The sequence below is a fragment of the Furipterus horrens genome, unplaced genomic scaffold (genome assembly GCF_987537825.1).
Source record: "Furipterus horrens unplaced genomic scaffold, mFurHor1.1.pri manual_scaffold_11, whole genome shotgun sequence".
NCBI lineage: Eukaryota > Metazoa > Chordata > Mammalia > Chiroptera > Furipteridae > Furipterus > Furipterus horrens.
This window is the reverse complement of record NW_028327181.1, coordinates 12,334,769-12,352,131: the sequence shown is the minus strand read 5'-3', so window position 1 is coordinate 12,352,131 and position 17,363 is coordinate 12,334,769. Positions and strand designations below refer to the sequence as shown.

The 17,363-nt window shown below is 43.0% G+C and overlaps 1 protein-coding gene across 3 annotated transcripts in view; it reads right to left on the bottom strand.

The window, feature by feature from the left end:
• The window catches only part of GRK3 (G protein-coupled receptor kinase 3), a 103,438-nt gene that overhangs the window by 66,583 nt on the left and 19,492 nt on the right, over window positions 1–17,363 (bottom strand). For 2 of the 3 annotated variants that reach the window (XM_090257684.1, XM_090257685.1), the window contains exon 2: window positions 14,414–14,490. In XM_090257684.1, coding sequence (XP_090113810.1) covers window positions 14,414–14,490 — 77 coding nt within the window. Of the gene's footprint in view, window positions 1–14,413; window positions 14,491–17,363 lie in introns of those variants that run through there. The other variant, XM_090257686.1, reaches the window with a different exon arrangement.

Sequence of the window (17,363 nt, the reverse complement as noted above, 5' to 3'; positions counted from 1 at the left end):
AGGTGACTCGTGCGTGGAGCTGCTTTTCTTCCTATTTTAACCTGAAGTTGAATGAATATGAAAGGACCACTTACTAGAGCAACTAAATGGTTTCTATGATTATGCTGCCTAAATCTATTTTAACTTATAACCAGCTGACTCTAGTAATCTGTCAATTAAAGGAGAGTTTTTAAAGGCGGTCACACTCACGGCCTCACACTATCTCTCAGAAGAGGGATGTTGCCACGGGAAGCAATGCCGGCTTTATCGGCAAACGCCCCTTCCACCCTCTGTGCAGGCAGCGGGGGACAATTCCACAGCTGCTACCCCATGACCTGTCTACCCCAAACTGCTGCCCAACTAACCCCTCGGCTTCCACGATGTCTACGTCGCCACCCATCCCAGCAGTGACAGACACCCGTGAGGGCCACGGTGAGGGTGACAGAAAGGACCCTGGGTGTGTAACCAGTGGGCCTCCACTCACGCTGGAATGCTATCATCACGCTGAGAAAGTAACCACATACTATACAAATATACTCAACACAAAATGCTACAAGTAAGTTTTACAGCAATGGCAGTTGAAAGGATCTCATGTTAAAACAGAAAGTCAACCAAAAAAAAGAAGAGTCAAGTCCTCTGATGTGTGGAGATGCTTCAGAGTCACTAAGAGGAAACAGCATCAAAGGTAATCTTTGGTCTCAGGGCACCTGCGCTCCAGTTAGAGAAACAGCGCTAACGGGACATCTGGTCACGGGACATTTCCCACAGCAGGTGCCAGACGAACGCCTTCCGCGTGCAGCAGGGATGTGAGACACCAGGCTGCTGAGAGCTAAGCCAACCGTGAAGAGCACAGGCCCGAAGGTGAGCCATGGGGGAGACAGAATGCAGATGAAAGTAAAAGGTGACAGAGTCACACCGGCCATCGAAGGCCGGTGCCAGAAGAAAAAGACGAAGAAAAGAAAAAAGGACCAAGGCCAGCTTGGGTGACTTGGCTGACAGTAACAAACGGAACTTCATCCTGCAGTGGGGGCTGAGGACAAAAACATGACATGGTGACATCATGGTGTTTTCCAGTGACTTCATCGCAGTTAGAAACAGGGCTGGGTCCTGAAAATAAAACTGGGATAGCCAGGCCTGGAAAATGTGGGTCAGGCTACAATCCAAGTGACATTATTCAGAGTCTGGACTGGGGCACAACCATAGGTATAAACGAAGGTGGCGGCAGTGGAGATGGAAAAAGCACATGTGTGACAAGGACAGAGAGGAATCGACACAAACCACAGAAACTAAGTCACTACTGCGCCCCCCACAATGGTACTTAAGTTCTGAAGTCTCTTGTTTGCTCCTGCCCACATTCATTAGCCAACCTATTAGGTTCTTCCTCCACATGATCCCCAATCCACCCCCTTCTGGGATTTCCACGGTCCAATTCTGATGAAGGCACCGTCAGCAACCCTAATTCATCGCCCTACTCCCACACTCCCACTTTGGACCCTGACGATTCACTCGCCATAAAGGTGCTAGAAGGCTCTTGAAACAAGTCAGACCTGGTCAAAACCTATCGCGCTTCCCACTGCACTTTCACCAAAACCGAGTCCCGCCCACCTCTCTTGCTTTATCTTCTCCCCATTTCTCGGTCACTCAGCGCTGTCTACCTCGGCCTTCTGGCTGTTGCGGAAACAGACTGTGCTTTTCCTGTCCCCAGCTACTTACAGTGCTGCTCCTTCTATGGAGAATGCTGTTCATCATCCAGTGACAGTCGCAACACCTGGAAGTCAAGATAATCCCTATACCCCAACCATGGAGAGTGCACCCTAAACTCTGGCCTCTGCTGTCCGCCAACAAGCTGTGTGGTTTTAGTCAACTCACTCTGTGCTAATAACGTTCCTTAGTTTGCTGATCAAGAAAACTAAGGGACTGGGATAGAGAAAATCTAATATATCATTTAAGCTTAACATCCCATGGTTTTATGAATTCAACTGTGATTGAGATTTTTTTTTTTTTTTTTTTGGTTTTCTTTAATTTAAAAAAAATTGTTTTCAATTATAGTTGACATATATTAGTTCCTCTTCCCCTTTTCTGCCCAACCGCCTACACTTCTCCCTTTTGGCAACCATCAATTTGTTCTCTGTATGTAAGTTTGTTTCTGTTTTGTTTTGTTTATTCCTTTGTTTTTTAAATTTCGCATATAAGGGAAATCATTTGGTACTTGTGTTTTTCTATCTGACTTATTTCACTTAACAAAATATCCTCTGGGTCCTTCATGTTGTCACAAATGGCATGAGTCTCCTTTTTACGGCTGCATAATATTCCACTGCATATATTCACACCAAATCTTCTTTATCTGTTCATCTATCGATGGACACTCAGGTTGCTTCCATATCTTGGCTATTATCAGTAATGCTGCAATGAACATAGGGGTGCATATACGTGATTGGTTTTGATTTCATTCTTTTTTGCTATTATTGCTCCTCTACTATTTCAACAGACAAAGAAAGGGGGAAAGAGACAAAGGAAAGAAATGGAAGAAAGAAAAAAGAAAGGTAGAAGGGAAGAGGAAAAGAGAAAGGGAGATGTAGAGAGAAGGTGAGGGCGTCTACAGAACCACTTCTTGTGGGAAACTATCCTTTGTTCCGGCAACGGTAGCTGTTTCAGGAAGAAACTAACCACTTCATGCTCGAAAGCTCCTACCCTAGTTAACCTGATCTACTGCTGCTCCAGGAGACAGTCACCCGCGGAGGCAGGAAAAACCTCCTCATCAGTTAGGTGAGTCAGCACAGTGACTGAACCCGACCCCAGGGGCGTGGCGGACCCCAGCTCTGCATGGTTAACTCTAGCTCAGGCCACAATGGTCGATGGGAGGCCGGACAAGTCACTTCACCTCTGAGCAGCGGGGTCCTCTGACCCGTACAATGGGGCTGCCAATGACCTCTGCATGATCATCACTCAGACGGCACCACACAGACGTGCTCAAAGCTTCCACTTCTCAGATTTACCTTTGCTGCTACAGTTGGGCTGGAAGCTGAGCACCATCTTTGTATCACTTTACGAAATTATAACAATGGTGCTATGTGTCTAGGGTTTCACGGGTAGTCCCTGTTTTATATATTTAACCCGTTTTCCAGCCACGAGCCTAATATTTTATTTCAAAAATAAAATTACACTTCAGGGTATGATATGGTAACAAGAGCCGGACTTAACCTGTCACCATGACAACCAGAAAACTCTACAAGATATATGAAAACACTGTTGTCAGGCATGGAAAGGGCTAGGGTCCCCAGGAGAAGAGAAACAGACTAGGAGGGCTCTGGGATGGGTCAGCTCTTGGCCTAAAGGTACTTTCTGAAATTGGTGCTGGGTAGGGGACCCAACAGACTGTGGTGGTCTTGCTGAGGCAGAGGCACCAGGAGTTCAAGGAAGCCGAGATGCCTGGAAGCACCAAATAAATAAATAAATTTAATGAAGAGATGTGGCTGATAAACTAGTAGTGACACCAATATCAAATGGAATATACACAATCCAAAAGAAGACAGGAAAACAAAAAGCCACAAGGAAACAAATAGGAGGATGTGAGACTTCAATCCAACTATATTAGTTAATTACTCAACTGTAAATGGTCTAAATAGTCCAATTAAGACTCAGAAAACAGATGTACCATCCAAACACTAATATCAAAAAAGCTGGAGTGGTTATATCAATGCGAGACAAAGTTGATGTCAGAACAGTAAGTCACCAGTGTAGGGAACAAGGAAGCTGGAGGTTCTCAAACCAGTAGGAAATGATTAACAGCTGAGACCAACTGTAACTGAATCAGGAATCAGGGGGTCGGTCTCTGAATCAACAATAAAATAAAGAAAGAAGATAAATATACAAGTAGGGAAATGACATTCCACAGCTCGTCATAAATGTCTCTGAGAACAATGGGAGGAAGTTGTCACCAAACACAGGGAAATGTAGCTAGACAACTCAGGAAACAAGGTACGGACTCTCCAAGGGAGAGCTAAAGACAGACCTGTCACCCCTAGACAGTTGCGCTAGATTGTGAGCTCCGTAGTACTCAGTTAATGAAGAAACGGGGGAGGGACTACTTCGCGTTAGGATAAAACCAGTTTGCTTTCTCCGCTTTGGCGTGCCTGCCTCTGGCTGCGCACCCATTTCTGCAGAACCCTGAATAAACACCTCGCTTTGCTGCTGAAGTCCTGTGTCCCGGTGTTTTAATGTGAGCGTTTCTCACACTAGGATAAAGGGCTTCTTATAATGGTAAAGGGGTCCATTCATCAAGATGATGTAACGATCGTAATGTGCAAACACATATCACAGGAGATCCAGCAATTCCTCTGTCAGGCACATACCAAAAAAAAGTGACAGGGTATGTTCACAAGACTTGTGTAAAAATGTCCATAGTAGCTTTATTTATAATTGCCCCAAATTCGAACAACCTCAATGTCCATGAACAAGTGAATTGTGTTAAGTCATACACGGAATACTATTCAGGAGTAAAAGAAACAAAATCCCAATGCAATGAACCTCAAGGAAGGACACTGTGCTGAGGCCAATAAGCCAGACACAAATGAGTGCATACTGTTTGATTCTATTTATATGAAGTTCTACAAAAGTCAGGTTAATCTACTGTGACTTACCGCAGATCAGTAGTTGCCTGGGGCTGAGTGAGCTGAATACAGGGGACCAAGAGTGTGCCTTTTAAGGTGATGAAAATGGTCTATATATGGTTGTGCCACAAGACCGGTGCACACTTTTGTCAAAACTGAACTACATACTAACATGGATGCCTATTACTGTAAGCATATTATACCTCTGTAAAATTGTTCTTCAAAAATAAGAACACAGCATAAGAGCATATTAATCAATAAACAAACCAAAAAGGTAACAGCTGGATTCTTACACATGTGGTGTCTCACCAGGAGGAAGCCAGGCACATTCTAAAATCCATACACGCACTAAAAAGCAACAAGAGAGAAAAGGGCCCAAATTGATGTTCCCAGTAATCTATTCTGGGTCAAGTTCTTTCCCATCACCAATTCTGAACCCACTTGTTGGTTTAAGAGTAAAAGCCACAAAACAAAACTAATTTCAGTCTTCTTAAATAGTCAAAAATTATATGATAAGCAAATGGATTCCTAAAGAGCAAACATCAAAGAACAGCAGTGATTTTTTTTAAAGTTACAATGGATATTTCAACTTAAAAAAAAAAAAAAAAAAAAGATTTCTTTGGCGAGTAAGTGCATCTTCCAAGGTAAGAACATTCACTTCTTTAACAAGCTGCCCTAGTTTCTCTCTGTGCTCCACTGTTTCTAACAGTCTCTGTGAGGGGCTAGAACAGCCCTCACTGCCCCACCTTTGCTGGGTTCTCTTGTCTAACCCAAGCCCTAAGAATCTCTGCTGTTCATCAGCAAGCAGAAAGCGAGCCGAGCTAAGGCTGACCTAAAAGCATCAGGCAGAATGTAAAAGAGGCAGGAGCATTCTCTTCCGCAAATGGCCCACTATGCAAATCAAGCCACTGAATTCCAAGATGCATGAACGAAATCACTACCCCATATCCTCATCTTTTTTTCTTTTCTTTTTCCTTTTTGTACCAAATTATTTTATGTGAAGGAATGGTACAAATGAAGGACATAAGTGGATGACTTGGTACAGACGAGATAAAGGTAACTCCAACACGCACGTGCTGTTTCGGGGACCAGGGAAGTCACTCCCATGGCCATGGGAAGGCAGCCTAAGGCTTAACTCTCTTTACTGTCTCCCAGAGGGAACATGCTGAGAAACTGATGAAGCTGCAGAACCAAGGAGGTGGCCAAATCTTCCTTCAGGATATCAAGAAACCAGACCATGATGACTGAGACTGGGTAGAATGCAATGGAGTGTGCATTTCACTTGGAAAAAAGAGTGACTCAGTCCCTACTGGACTTGCACAGACGGAACACTGAAAAAAATGACCCTCATTTGTGTGACTTCATTGAGTCTCAGCTTCTTATCTGAGCCTTTCCTGCACCTCCTGGTCCCAGCTGAACCTGAGGACACAGTGTCCCCTGCCAGCCCCTGCCCCTTCCACCCCGTTCTGTGCCACAGTACAATTCATTGCAAATCCCACCTTTGAGCCTGGAATTCAGCTGGAGCGCTCTGTGAACGCCTCACTCAGAGCGGGCCGCCCCAAGGCTCAAATCTTCCTGCGTCCTGTCTCACTCTGAGTGAAAGCCAAAACCCTCTCGGTGGCTCAGAAGACTCTTGACTCCCATACCTTGTCACTCAGCCCCTCGGCCACAGCAGAAAAAAGCCATTGTGAAGAGCATACATCCGCTCCAGGCTCTGAGTCTTGGGAGCTGTGTGAACATGGTCACATTCTTCACCTGGCCTAGAAAACACTCAGTGTTTGGTACGCAGGCAGCCATCACTGCCTTTAACTAATAGTAAGTAGTTCCTATCAAGCAGGAACTCAGGGAAATTAAACAGCAACAATTTAAAAGGTCACAGAGCCACCAGCCTGCAGATCAGGGGCTAGTGGCACACACCAGCGTCCCTAATAGTCCTTGTGATTAGCTGAGGTGAAAAGATAGTCATTCCAGTAAAATGAAACTTTTCTGAATCTTTCTTGGCTGATCTTAGAACTTACATGAAGGCTTTAAAAAGGAAAACCAGCTTTAAGAAACAAGTTTTTAAAAAAGATAATTACACTTGTTCATAGAACTGGTTTCGCTCTTTTATCCTCTTTGAAAGCTGCCTCACACGGCTCAGGTGTCCCACGTGCTCAGAGCAGCAGATGCTGCACTCCGGGCGGGCGGCGTCTTCCAGGTCAGGCAAACCCCAACAGTAGGAACTGATACCCAGGCTTGTGGAAGCCAAGACAGGTGAGAAAATCAACTGAGCCCTGGCTGGTGTGGCTCAGTGGACTGAGCACCAGCCGGCAAACCGAAAGGTCACTGGTTCGACTCTCAGTCAAGGGCACATGCCTGGGTTGCGAGCCAGGTCCCCAGTTGGGGGGGTATGTGAGAGGCAACCAACTGATGTATCTTGATGTATCTCGATGTATCTCTTCCTCTCTTTCTCCTTTCCTTCCCCTCTCTTAGAAATAAATATATATATACATACATAGATAAAATCTTTCTTTTTTTAATTTAAAAAAAAAGAAGATCAACTGAGAAGACTGGCTGCCAGAGGTTTTTAAGTACTAACAGCTCTATCCTCTTCTCTAGCGCCTCTCCTGTCTGGGCAGCATTTTTATTAGGAAACGCATGTTGAAACTGCAGAATCTATGCCCCTAATTTCTCTAGGTTGAAAATCCAATTAGCTGTGCTTAGTGAAGTGTGTTCATCTCTGCTACTTGAAAGTTTAAAAGGATCCTTAACTCTTTCCCTCACTAAAAGCTCCACAAAGACCTGGATAATTGATGCAGAATTGAACGAGGCCCCAAGGTCTTCCCTCTCCTTGCTGATAGGTTGCTCTCAGCCGGAGAAAGTGCTCCAGAGAAGGTAGGATGGGAACCTGGCTCTGGGACTGCCAGTTGGGGAGCATCTGTCAGGGGGAAGGCCCTTCAGGGGATAGAGGCTAAGGAGGCCCAACAAAGGCATAAACAGAAGGGAAAACAAAGACTGCAAGACTGAAGCTGGTTCCAGGTGAGATTAACTCAAAAATCAACCAAAGACCTAACTATAAGGCTAAAAATGATATAACTTCTAGAAGACAATCTCTGTGGATTTTAGTTAGAAAAAAGCTTTTATATCTGACACCAAAGTAGGATTCATAAAATATATACACTTCAAAAGTCACCACGAAGAAAATGAAAAAAGAAAGAAAGAAAGGAAGAAAGAAAGAACGAACTGGGAGAAAATACTTGTAAATCATACATATGATAAACAACATAAGTAAAGACAATTTTTTAAATGGGCAAACGATTAAAAACACATTTCACCGAAGAAGATATGCAAATGGCTAACTGGCACAGACACGTTCCATATCATTAACTGTTCGGGAAACACAAATCAAGACCACCAAGAAGCAGCACTTCTTCCCCACCAGAATGCTATAAGCAAAAAGACAGACAACTGCCAAGGGTTGACGTGACCGTGGCGACGCAGGGACTCGCGTCTGTTGATAGTAAGAATGTAAAACAGTACAGACACTTTGGAATGGAGCTGGTCATTTTTTAAGAAGTTAAACAGGAGTTTACCATACAACCCAGTAAGCCCCACTCCTAGTTATACACTCAAGAGAAACAAAAACATACATGTACACACTAGTACACAAAAGTTCACGGCGACATCATTTGTAACAGATACAAAGTGAGAATAATCCAACTGTCCATCAACTAGGGAATGGATTTTTTCTGAAATGTGGTCTATCCACATAATGGACTATTAGTGGCAAAAGAGAATGAAGCACTGGCTATGCCCACACCACGAACCTCTGCAACCTTAGGCTGAGTTACAGAAGCCAGACGGAAAAGACCATAGTCTGGATACTGTAAGATTCCATTTCTATGAAACATGCAGAAAAGGCGAGTTACTGTGGAGACAGGAAGCAGATTAATGCTGCCAGGAGCTGGGATGGGAAGAAACGGGCTCAGGGGGTCTCTTTAAGGCACTGAAATGTTTCAAACTGGAGCGTGGGGATGGCTGCAAAGTTACAATTTACTAAAATTCATCAAACTGTAACTTGTCAAATGGTCACTTACAATGAGTGATTTTACGGCATGTAATACCATACCTCAATAAAGCTATTTTTTAAAGTAAAAATTGCAAAAGTTTTGTTTTGACCAAAATCATGTTTCAGACACCAACATTATTTCATACCAATTCAAAAATGTTAATATTGAAACTCTGGATTAAGCTCTGAAGTCAGTGTTATAAAAAGAAATGTCTTCCGTGGCAACATGTGATGTAATATTAAATTAACCATGATGTTCTTCATACAGGAGATTAACATTTGCATAACTCATGAATTAAGTATCTATTTTGGAGTCTCCTCGTAATCAGAAACATCCCCCTCTAATACAAGAGGGTACGCAGACAGAGAAGCTAAATAGATTGTCAACAGACAGATGCACTTTATCAAATGCCATGTGCCTCACTTGCATATGATGAAATTATAATTTCAATATATATTATAGAAGAAAATCGTAACAAAATTATCTTAACCATTACTGACTAATTGATTTTACTGTCTATTCAATAACCAGCATCCCTTTAAAACTATTCTTTCAATGAGCCAAAGCAAGAATATTGTTTCATTATCTAAATGTGTAAATCTTACTGAGAGCAAATTAGGAATCAACTTAATTAATAAACATTAAGATATATAATTTCTATGTAAGAACGAAGAGGACGATAAAAGCAGCTCTTTCATTCTGAAAATTGGCCATTAAAAACAAAGAATTAAGCATCCATCCTACTGTATTAATTTTCTATCGCCACCTCTTAAATTACCACAAACTCGGTGACTTATAAATAACAGCCCTTCTTTATCTCACAAGTCCAGGTGGGCTCCTACAGTTTTCTGCTTAGGGTCTCCTGAGGCCAAGATCAAGGTGTTGGCAAGCTGAGTTCTTATCTAGAGCTTCAGGGAAGACTCTGCTCCCAAACTCATTCAAGTTGTTAGCAGAATTCAGTCCCTATGACTATGATTGTTAAGACTGATGTCCCCTGTCAGCAAGGGATCACTCTCAGCTCCTGGAAGTCACCCCCCAGCCCTCCTGTGCTCCCCTCCATCTGCAAAGCCAGCGATAATCCGCAGAAATCTCTCTTGTGTTTTCATTCTGATTTCCTCTTCGCCCTGGCCCAAGGAAAGTCTCTGCTGGAGTGAGTAGATTAAGCTCTCAGACCACAGCCTTAATTACATTTGCAGAATCACTTTTAGTAGTAATGCCAGGAGGTGAAGGTCATTGGGGTAATTTAGAATTTTTCCAACCACACCTGCCTTTCCCACCTGAACCAAATTTAAAGGCAACTGCATAGCTCCAATTGAGTATAAGTAATAAATGTGGAAGGAATAGCATAATTAGAAAACTCACCATTTTGCAACTCCATAATAAAATAACTGTTTTAGACAAAATTCATCAACGAAAAAGAAATGAATGGCAGATGACACCTTAAGTGAGGAACTTCAGAGCTGACCACACCTGAGCTCACTTTAGAGACAGGACCAGTGACACCTCTGTGTAGTGTCCCTCCTACGACAAAGTACACAGCTCCACCTATGAAGGTCAAACCTAAATCTTAGAACTCACTCTTAGTTTACAGGAAACAAAGGAAATGCAAGTGTGAATTAAATGATGCCATGAAGAAGACAGAAAACTCCAGAATGCAGAACAACCTACAACACAATTGGCCCAATCTCTTCAATAAGTCAATTACCTCTGTGGGGAAACGGGATACCTGCTGTTGATTAAAAGAGACATTATTAATAACAATACAGGAATAATATGTGGATCCTGATTCAAACAAACCAAGAACAAAAAAGGCATCTTAATCAAAAAAATAAATTGAATATAAACTCAGTATTAGAGTCTCTACTAAGAATCACCGTGAATTTTCATTGGTTGGGATGAAGGAAGGCATTGAGGTCGAATAAGAAAACATACACATTCTTTAGAGATGCATATAGGGCTGAGATGCTATGAGGAGTTTACTAATTGCTTTAAAATATTCCAGCAACCACAAAAAGAGGGGAAGAACAAGGCAAGTATAGCGAAATATTGAAAAATAGTGAGCCCGGGTGATGTATACGTTATTTTTATAACAACTGATTTCGTATAAGAGCTTTCGTTCATTGAGCCCCTGTTCATTGTGTCAAGGGCTTTGCAAACATTTCCTGCCGAATCCTCACGCCAGCCTTATGAAGTCGCTATTCTTGCGGTCCCGGCTTTTATAGATAAGGAAACTAATGAAACAACAAGCAGTCCAGGGTGTAGCCAGCAGGTCTGCCAATCACCTGCTATCTCAGCGCAGCCTCAGAGGCCAAGTAGATGAAAGGGTCCTACTTTTTTCAGTTCACAAAACATTTGAGAGCCCACATCGGAAGGTGTCCCCCAAATTCGGTGCTAACCGTTGGCAGGAGGGGTGTTGGTGGGGTACAGAAGTGAGAGAAGGAGTCGATGATGAGCTGGGGGAGAGGAGGGTGAACAAGAGAACCGCAGAGAAGCCATAGGCGGAACACAGCGATCACCAGGGTGGGGACGGTCGCAGAAAGGGGCAGACGGAGCAGATGGGAGAGACGACGGGAGAAAGCAGGGCGCTGAAACGGGAACACAGACCTAGAGAGTGAGACCAGTCTACTCCTATCAGAGCCCATTCCCCACTCTTCTCCGTCCCTATGCCAGCCAGAAAACGGGATCGCCACAGAGCAAAGGGGGGCCCAGACGAGCGCCAGCCGCATTAAATACACAGCTACGTGGAAACATAATTACAGATTTCCGTCGGGCCGTTTACCGAGTCCTCCCTTCCCACCCCCACCCCGAGTGAGCTTCCCAGTGTAAACTTGGCTTCTCCTGACCAGCTCCAAACTCACAAACTGGAAGGAAGGGAAGACGGAATTATTTATTTGGACATTTTTAAATTTTTTAACAGCTGAGTTGAGAGAAGATTCGCAGACCACCAGTGTCCAGGGAAGGGGCTCTTGGGGAAGAGTCGGTGTGGCTCAAGCTAAGGTTCAAGGTCACGTTGGTGCCATTAGGCGCTCAGAACAGAGGCTCCGGGAGCCTGTCAGTCAGAGCTCCACCCAAACAACGGAAAGGTCATGTTGGGGGGGTGGCATGTGTGTTGGGGGATGGCAGACAGGAAAGGGGTTACAGGAGGGAGCGTGAGGGAGAAAGAACCCGCAGTGTGTGTCAGAAGGCGGGGCGCGGGCGGCAGCGGGGGCGGGCCCATCACCACCCCCCAGTCCCTCTCCGTCACAGGGACCACGGGCACACGCTGCACGTTAAAAAACACCCTCTCACCGCAGCTCTAGTCACGACGGCCGCAGAGTGGGGACAGCCCAAACGTCCCGTGATGAGCGAACGGGCTAACGCAGCGCGGCGCATGCACACCCTGGAATATCATCGAGCATAAAAGAGAACGAAGTCCTGGCACACGCTACATGCAACATGGGTGAACACTCCAAACACATGCTGAGCGCTCAACGCAAAAGGCCACCTACGAAAGGACTCCATTTATTCAGAGTGTCCAACACGGGCAGGTCCAGAGGCAGACACTGGTTAGTGGCCTGCGGGGGCTGGGGCAAGGGGGGGCCGCGGAGTGCCGCTCATGGGTCCGGAGTTTCCTTGGAGGGTGGGTGCTGCAGGTGTTCTAAAATGAGCACGCGGTGGTCACTGCGCAACTCTGTGAACACACTAAAAAAAATTACTGAACTACATATAATGGGTGAAGTTTACACTATGTAAAAATATATCTGAATAATTTAAATTAAAATATTAAAAATAAAGTTTTATAAATCAAAACAAATTTGAAGAACATAAATTTTTATATTCTTTTACTCTAAAACTTGGTTATTTTAATAAATAACCCTTTCCTCTCAAAGATACAGTGCTTCTCTCTCATTACCATGATAGTTCTATTTATTGGTTTATTTATTTTAGTAAAAAATCAGAGGCAGGGGAGAGCATTTCCATACAGGTGACAATAAACCAAACACTGTGAAAATAATGTGAAACAGCAATTAAAAAATGAGATGAAAGCCAAACCCTCTGAACTAATTTGTTCCCCAACCAAATCCTAAAGGTGAGGATGAGACATCTCTGTGTGGTTACAGGCTGTGAGCTTCGCACACATTGTCCTCAGAGCACAGAAAGGATGCACTTCACCCAGATCACATGCCTCACCGGCCCACCCCTCCGTGTTTCACAGGTTATCACGGAAGCCAGGTCTACTGAAGGTCGCCGTGACAGGCTCGCTAACTTTTGCAGAGTAGGTGCGCATTGGTTTACAAAAACTCAAAGACTTTCTGCCCTGGTTTCTGCTTTACTTGACAGAAAAGAGCATCATAACTCTTTCTGAAAAAAAGCCAATCCACTTCCTACCAGGTGACCTACAGTTTTATGTTCATTGTTCTCTTCCCAATAGCCTTCAAAGAAGTATCAGAGCAGAGAACTGTGAACCAGGACAAGTCACCTCACCAACCTGAGCCCACACTTCCTCACCTGTATACGGAGAGGCAACCCTGAATTATCTCTAAGAACAGTCAGCCTCCAAGGTGTCAGTCTGTGCTTAACAATCATAGGAACTGACCTGCATGCAGAATTCGAGTTCCAGGAAACAACAGTAAGACTTTAACGTCTTGAAATTTCAATAAAGTAATGTCCTCTAGGAGTAAAATAACTTAAAAGCTGAGACCGGTTCCCCTGCAAACCTCATCTGAATAATTGTGGAAGGCAAGCAAGGTACAAGGAACAGAAAGGAGCACCCTATTCTCTAAAATTCTGCTCTGCGGATTTCATATAAAAACACTAGAATTATCTGTTTATCACATCACTATGGGCAGATTAACAACATAGCCAGCTGGCTGGCCAAATGATGAACCCACCCTAGCTGAAAATAAAACATTGGTTTGGAAATTTCCGGACAGCAGGAACTTATTTGGGGAAACAGGGGCAGGGGTAAGTAGACGAAAGCTCTTACCTAAACCGGCTGACGGTCCATCACCCCTAAATAAGCTGCCAGCCTTTCAGAAGGCCGGTAAGAACACATCTCGTTTTCTCACTGGCCCTGAAACGCCACACGGAAGCAACTGCTGCTCAGTCCTCGTTCCTCCAGCACTAACGGTGGTGACCACAGTGCCCTCCCACACAACCACACGCCTGCACGGGCCAGGCCCAGCCTTAGCCAGAGCTGGGCATGCCGGCGACAGATGGGCCCTTGACCTCTGTGTATACATACAACAGGGGGGTCCTGGTGACCTGCTGGGTACAGACTCTGAATGGGGCCCAGGAACAAACACAATTGATGTGGAACTGACAGGAATGAACGGCAGACAAAACCCATAAACCCATGAAAACTGCCAAGGTCAAGAAACCCAGCCCCACACCTGGGAAGGAGACAGCCAACCATAAGAGCGGGGTAATGTCTGTGAAGACACAGGCCAACTCCCTGTGACCACAGAAAGTACAAGAGCCCCAAGAGAAGCTGAGGATCTCAGAGGTGGGTCCAAACAGAGAAGCTTACTTCCAGTTACCACGTCCCCATTTCGGGCAACCTCCCAAACTCCCTTAAAACCTCAACTCAAACCACTCTGTTTCTCTCTCCTTTATTCACAAGCTGCACTACTAAGAATATAAATAATCACTAAGTACCTGATTAATTATGTGAAATCTCCTCCATGCCCAGCCGAAAGTAGAAGCATAAGCAGCACTGGGGACTGCATGTGTACATTACTACGGTGTCCCTCGATGTCACTCTGGAAGTTACACTACTGAATGAGCAGGACTTACCGATTTTCTGATTGAAAATCTTGTCAAACGTTATTTCATTTCTCTCCGCAAGATACTTCTGCATCACGCTCCGGATACTAAAAAAGAAGAGGGACACGTTTTTAACAATTACAGCCTGTACCAGGCATAACTGCCACTAGAATGGAAAATACATGGATGTCTGCTATATCTCAAGGAGACTGGCTTGACAAGAGACCCCCTCACAGACATCCACGAGGAGCTGGGCACGTCACGGCTCCTGCCATCACCCTCTCCTGTGACTCAGGGCCAACCTTCCAAGTAGAGTTGCCTACAAAAAATAACTTCAGGATTTGGGGACTGTGCCTGCTACCTAACACCACCGCTTTCCAAAACACGCACAAGCATGCAGGCACATGCACAATACATCCTGCTCATCGATTACTGAGCTTCTGATGAAAACAAAAGCTAAAGTCCCCTGGATATACGATGAATGTGCCTAAAAATCACATTTCTGCACATCAATGAGAAACTACAAGAAGACATAATTAGAAGAAAGATTTTTCTTACAATAAAATAAAAAACATCTAATGCCTGGAAATGAATTCAAAATATGTGAACTTTACAGGGAAAATTACAAATTGTATCGAGACACATTAATGAAGATCTTAATAATAAAGAGATATACCACAGTTATGAACAAAATGATTTAATATTGCAAAACTTCAAGGCCTACCCAAATTTATCTATAAAATCAATACAGTCTCCCATCAATGTTCCAACAGGGTTTTCATGAAACATAGAAACAGAGCTCTTTATAAAATGTATACAAAACAGGCTCAAGAATAGCCACATTTCTGAAGAAAGCAAGTGACGACAATAGGGCTTATGATGAGGCTAGAAGAATTACGACAGGATAAACAAGTTGACCAGCACTAAACTGGCCCACGGAACTCTGTTATGTAATAGAAGCAGCAAGGCAGAAAAATGGGGAAGGGGGGATTTCTCAGTAAGTGAACCCTAAGGACGATTATCCAAATAGAAAGTGTGGAAACTGCATCTCTATCACCCACTGATGGGCAGCAATCTCGTATCGCTTTTTTTTTTTCTTTTCCTTTTTAAAACAAACTAATTCAGGTATCATTTCTATATAATTAAGTGTATATTGAAGTGTACCGTTAAATGAGTTTTCACATAAAACTACTATCCTAATCAAGATATCAAATATTTCTATCAAAGGTGCCTCTTTGCAATCAATCTCCCCATATTCTAGGATCCAAGCAACTCCCGATCTCCTTTCCATTAATACAGGTTAATTGTTCCAGTTGGAGAATTTTATATAAATAAAATCATACAACACATTGTCTTTTGTGTCTGACTCCTTTCTCTCGGTATAAGCAAGCTTGATCCCCGTTGCTGAATGCGTAAGTACTCAGTTCTCTAGTGCAGCTGAGTAGTATGTCAATGCATTCGGCCATTTGTTTACCCATTCATCTGTTGATAGACATACTGGCTGTTTTCAGTTTGGGGCTATTATGAATAAAGCTACTTTAAATATTTGTGTAAGCCTTTTTTGTATGGGCACGTGTTTTCATTTTCCATGGGTAAATATCTAGAAGTGAAACTGTTGGCCATATGGTAAATTACATTGAACAGTATGAAGAAGTGCTGAACTATATTCCAAAACGTTCGTACGCAGTCGTATTCCCACCAACAATGGCTGAAGTTCCAGTTGCCCCACAGCCCTTGCCAAAGCTTTGGTTGTCAGTCTTTTTAGTTTTAGCCACTCTGTTGGGTGTGCAGTGGCATCTGATGTGGCTTTGTATTGGAATTTGCATTTCCCTAAAGAATAATGATGTTGAGCATGTTTGAACATGATTATGGGAATGTGTGTACACCGTCTTCTGTGAGGTGTGTTGTGAAATCTTTTGCCTATCTTTTGAGTTGTTTATCTTATTACACAGTTGTAAAGTTTCCTTATATAGCCTGGAGACAAGTCCTGTGTCAGATTATGTGATAATAATATTTTCTTCCAGTCCACACGCTGTGTCTTCATGTTCTTCATAAAGTCCTTTCAAGAGCAGAAGTAGTTAGTTGATGAGTTCTAGTTTATTGATTTCTTTTTCTGATGGACAGTCTGTGCTAAGAAATCTTTCACATCCCAAGGTCACGAAAATATCAACCTATACTTTCCTTTAGAAATTATGAAGTTTTAGCTTTTGTGCTCCGGGCTAAGATCCAATTTTTGTGTATCATGCATGGTAAGATCAAAGTTTTTTTTTTCCTGATAATACCTAATTGTTCTGGTATCATTGTTGAAAAAATTATCATTTCTTCATTGAATTATCTCAGCATCTTTGCAGATTCAACACTAAGTATGTACAGGTCTACCTTTGGACTATCCTGTTGCACTGATCTATATTTCTGTCCTTATATAAATACTGTATTGTCTTAAGTGTTATAGGTTTACAGTAAATCTTGAAATCAGGTGACCTAAGTCTTCCAACTTTGTTTTATTGCTTTGTGTGTGTGTGTGTGGCTAACCTACTTTCTTTGCATTTCCATGTAAGTTTTTTAAATCACCATGAAAATTTCTTCCCAGAAAAAGCTTGCTGGAGCTTTCATTGGGATTGTGTTGAATCCATAAATCAATTTTTGGAGAATTAATCTCTTAATAATATTACATATACAATCCATAAATATGACATACTTCTCCATTTATCTAGGTCTTCTTTAATTTCTCTTATCAATATTTTATAGCTTTCAGTATAGAAGACTTGTCCTTTTCTCGTAATAATTTTTTCTGGTTTGGGTATCAAGATAATATGATTCATAAAATGAGACGGAAATTATTCCTTTCTCCTTTATTTTCTGAGTTGGTATAAGATACTATTAATTATTCCTTAAATGTTGACTAGAACTCATCAGTGAAGCCATTTGAGTCCAGAATTCTCTTTGTGGGAAGGTCTGAAATTATAAATTCCATTTCTTC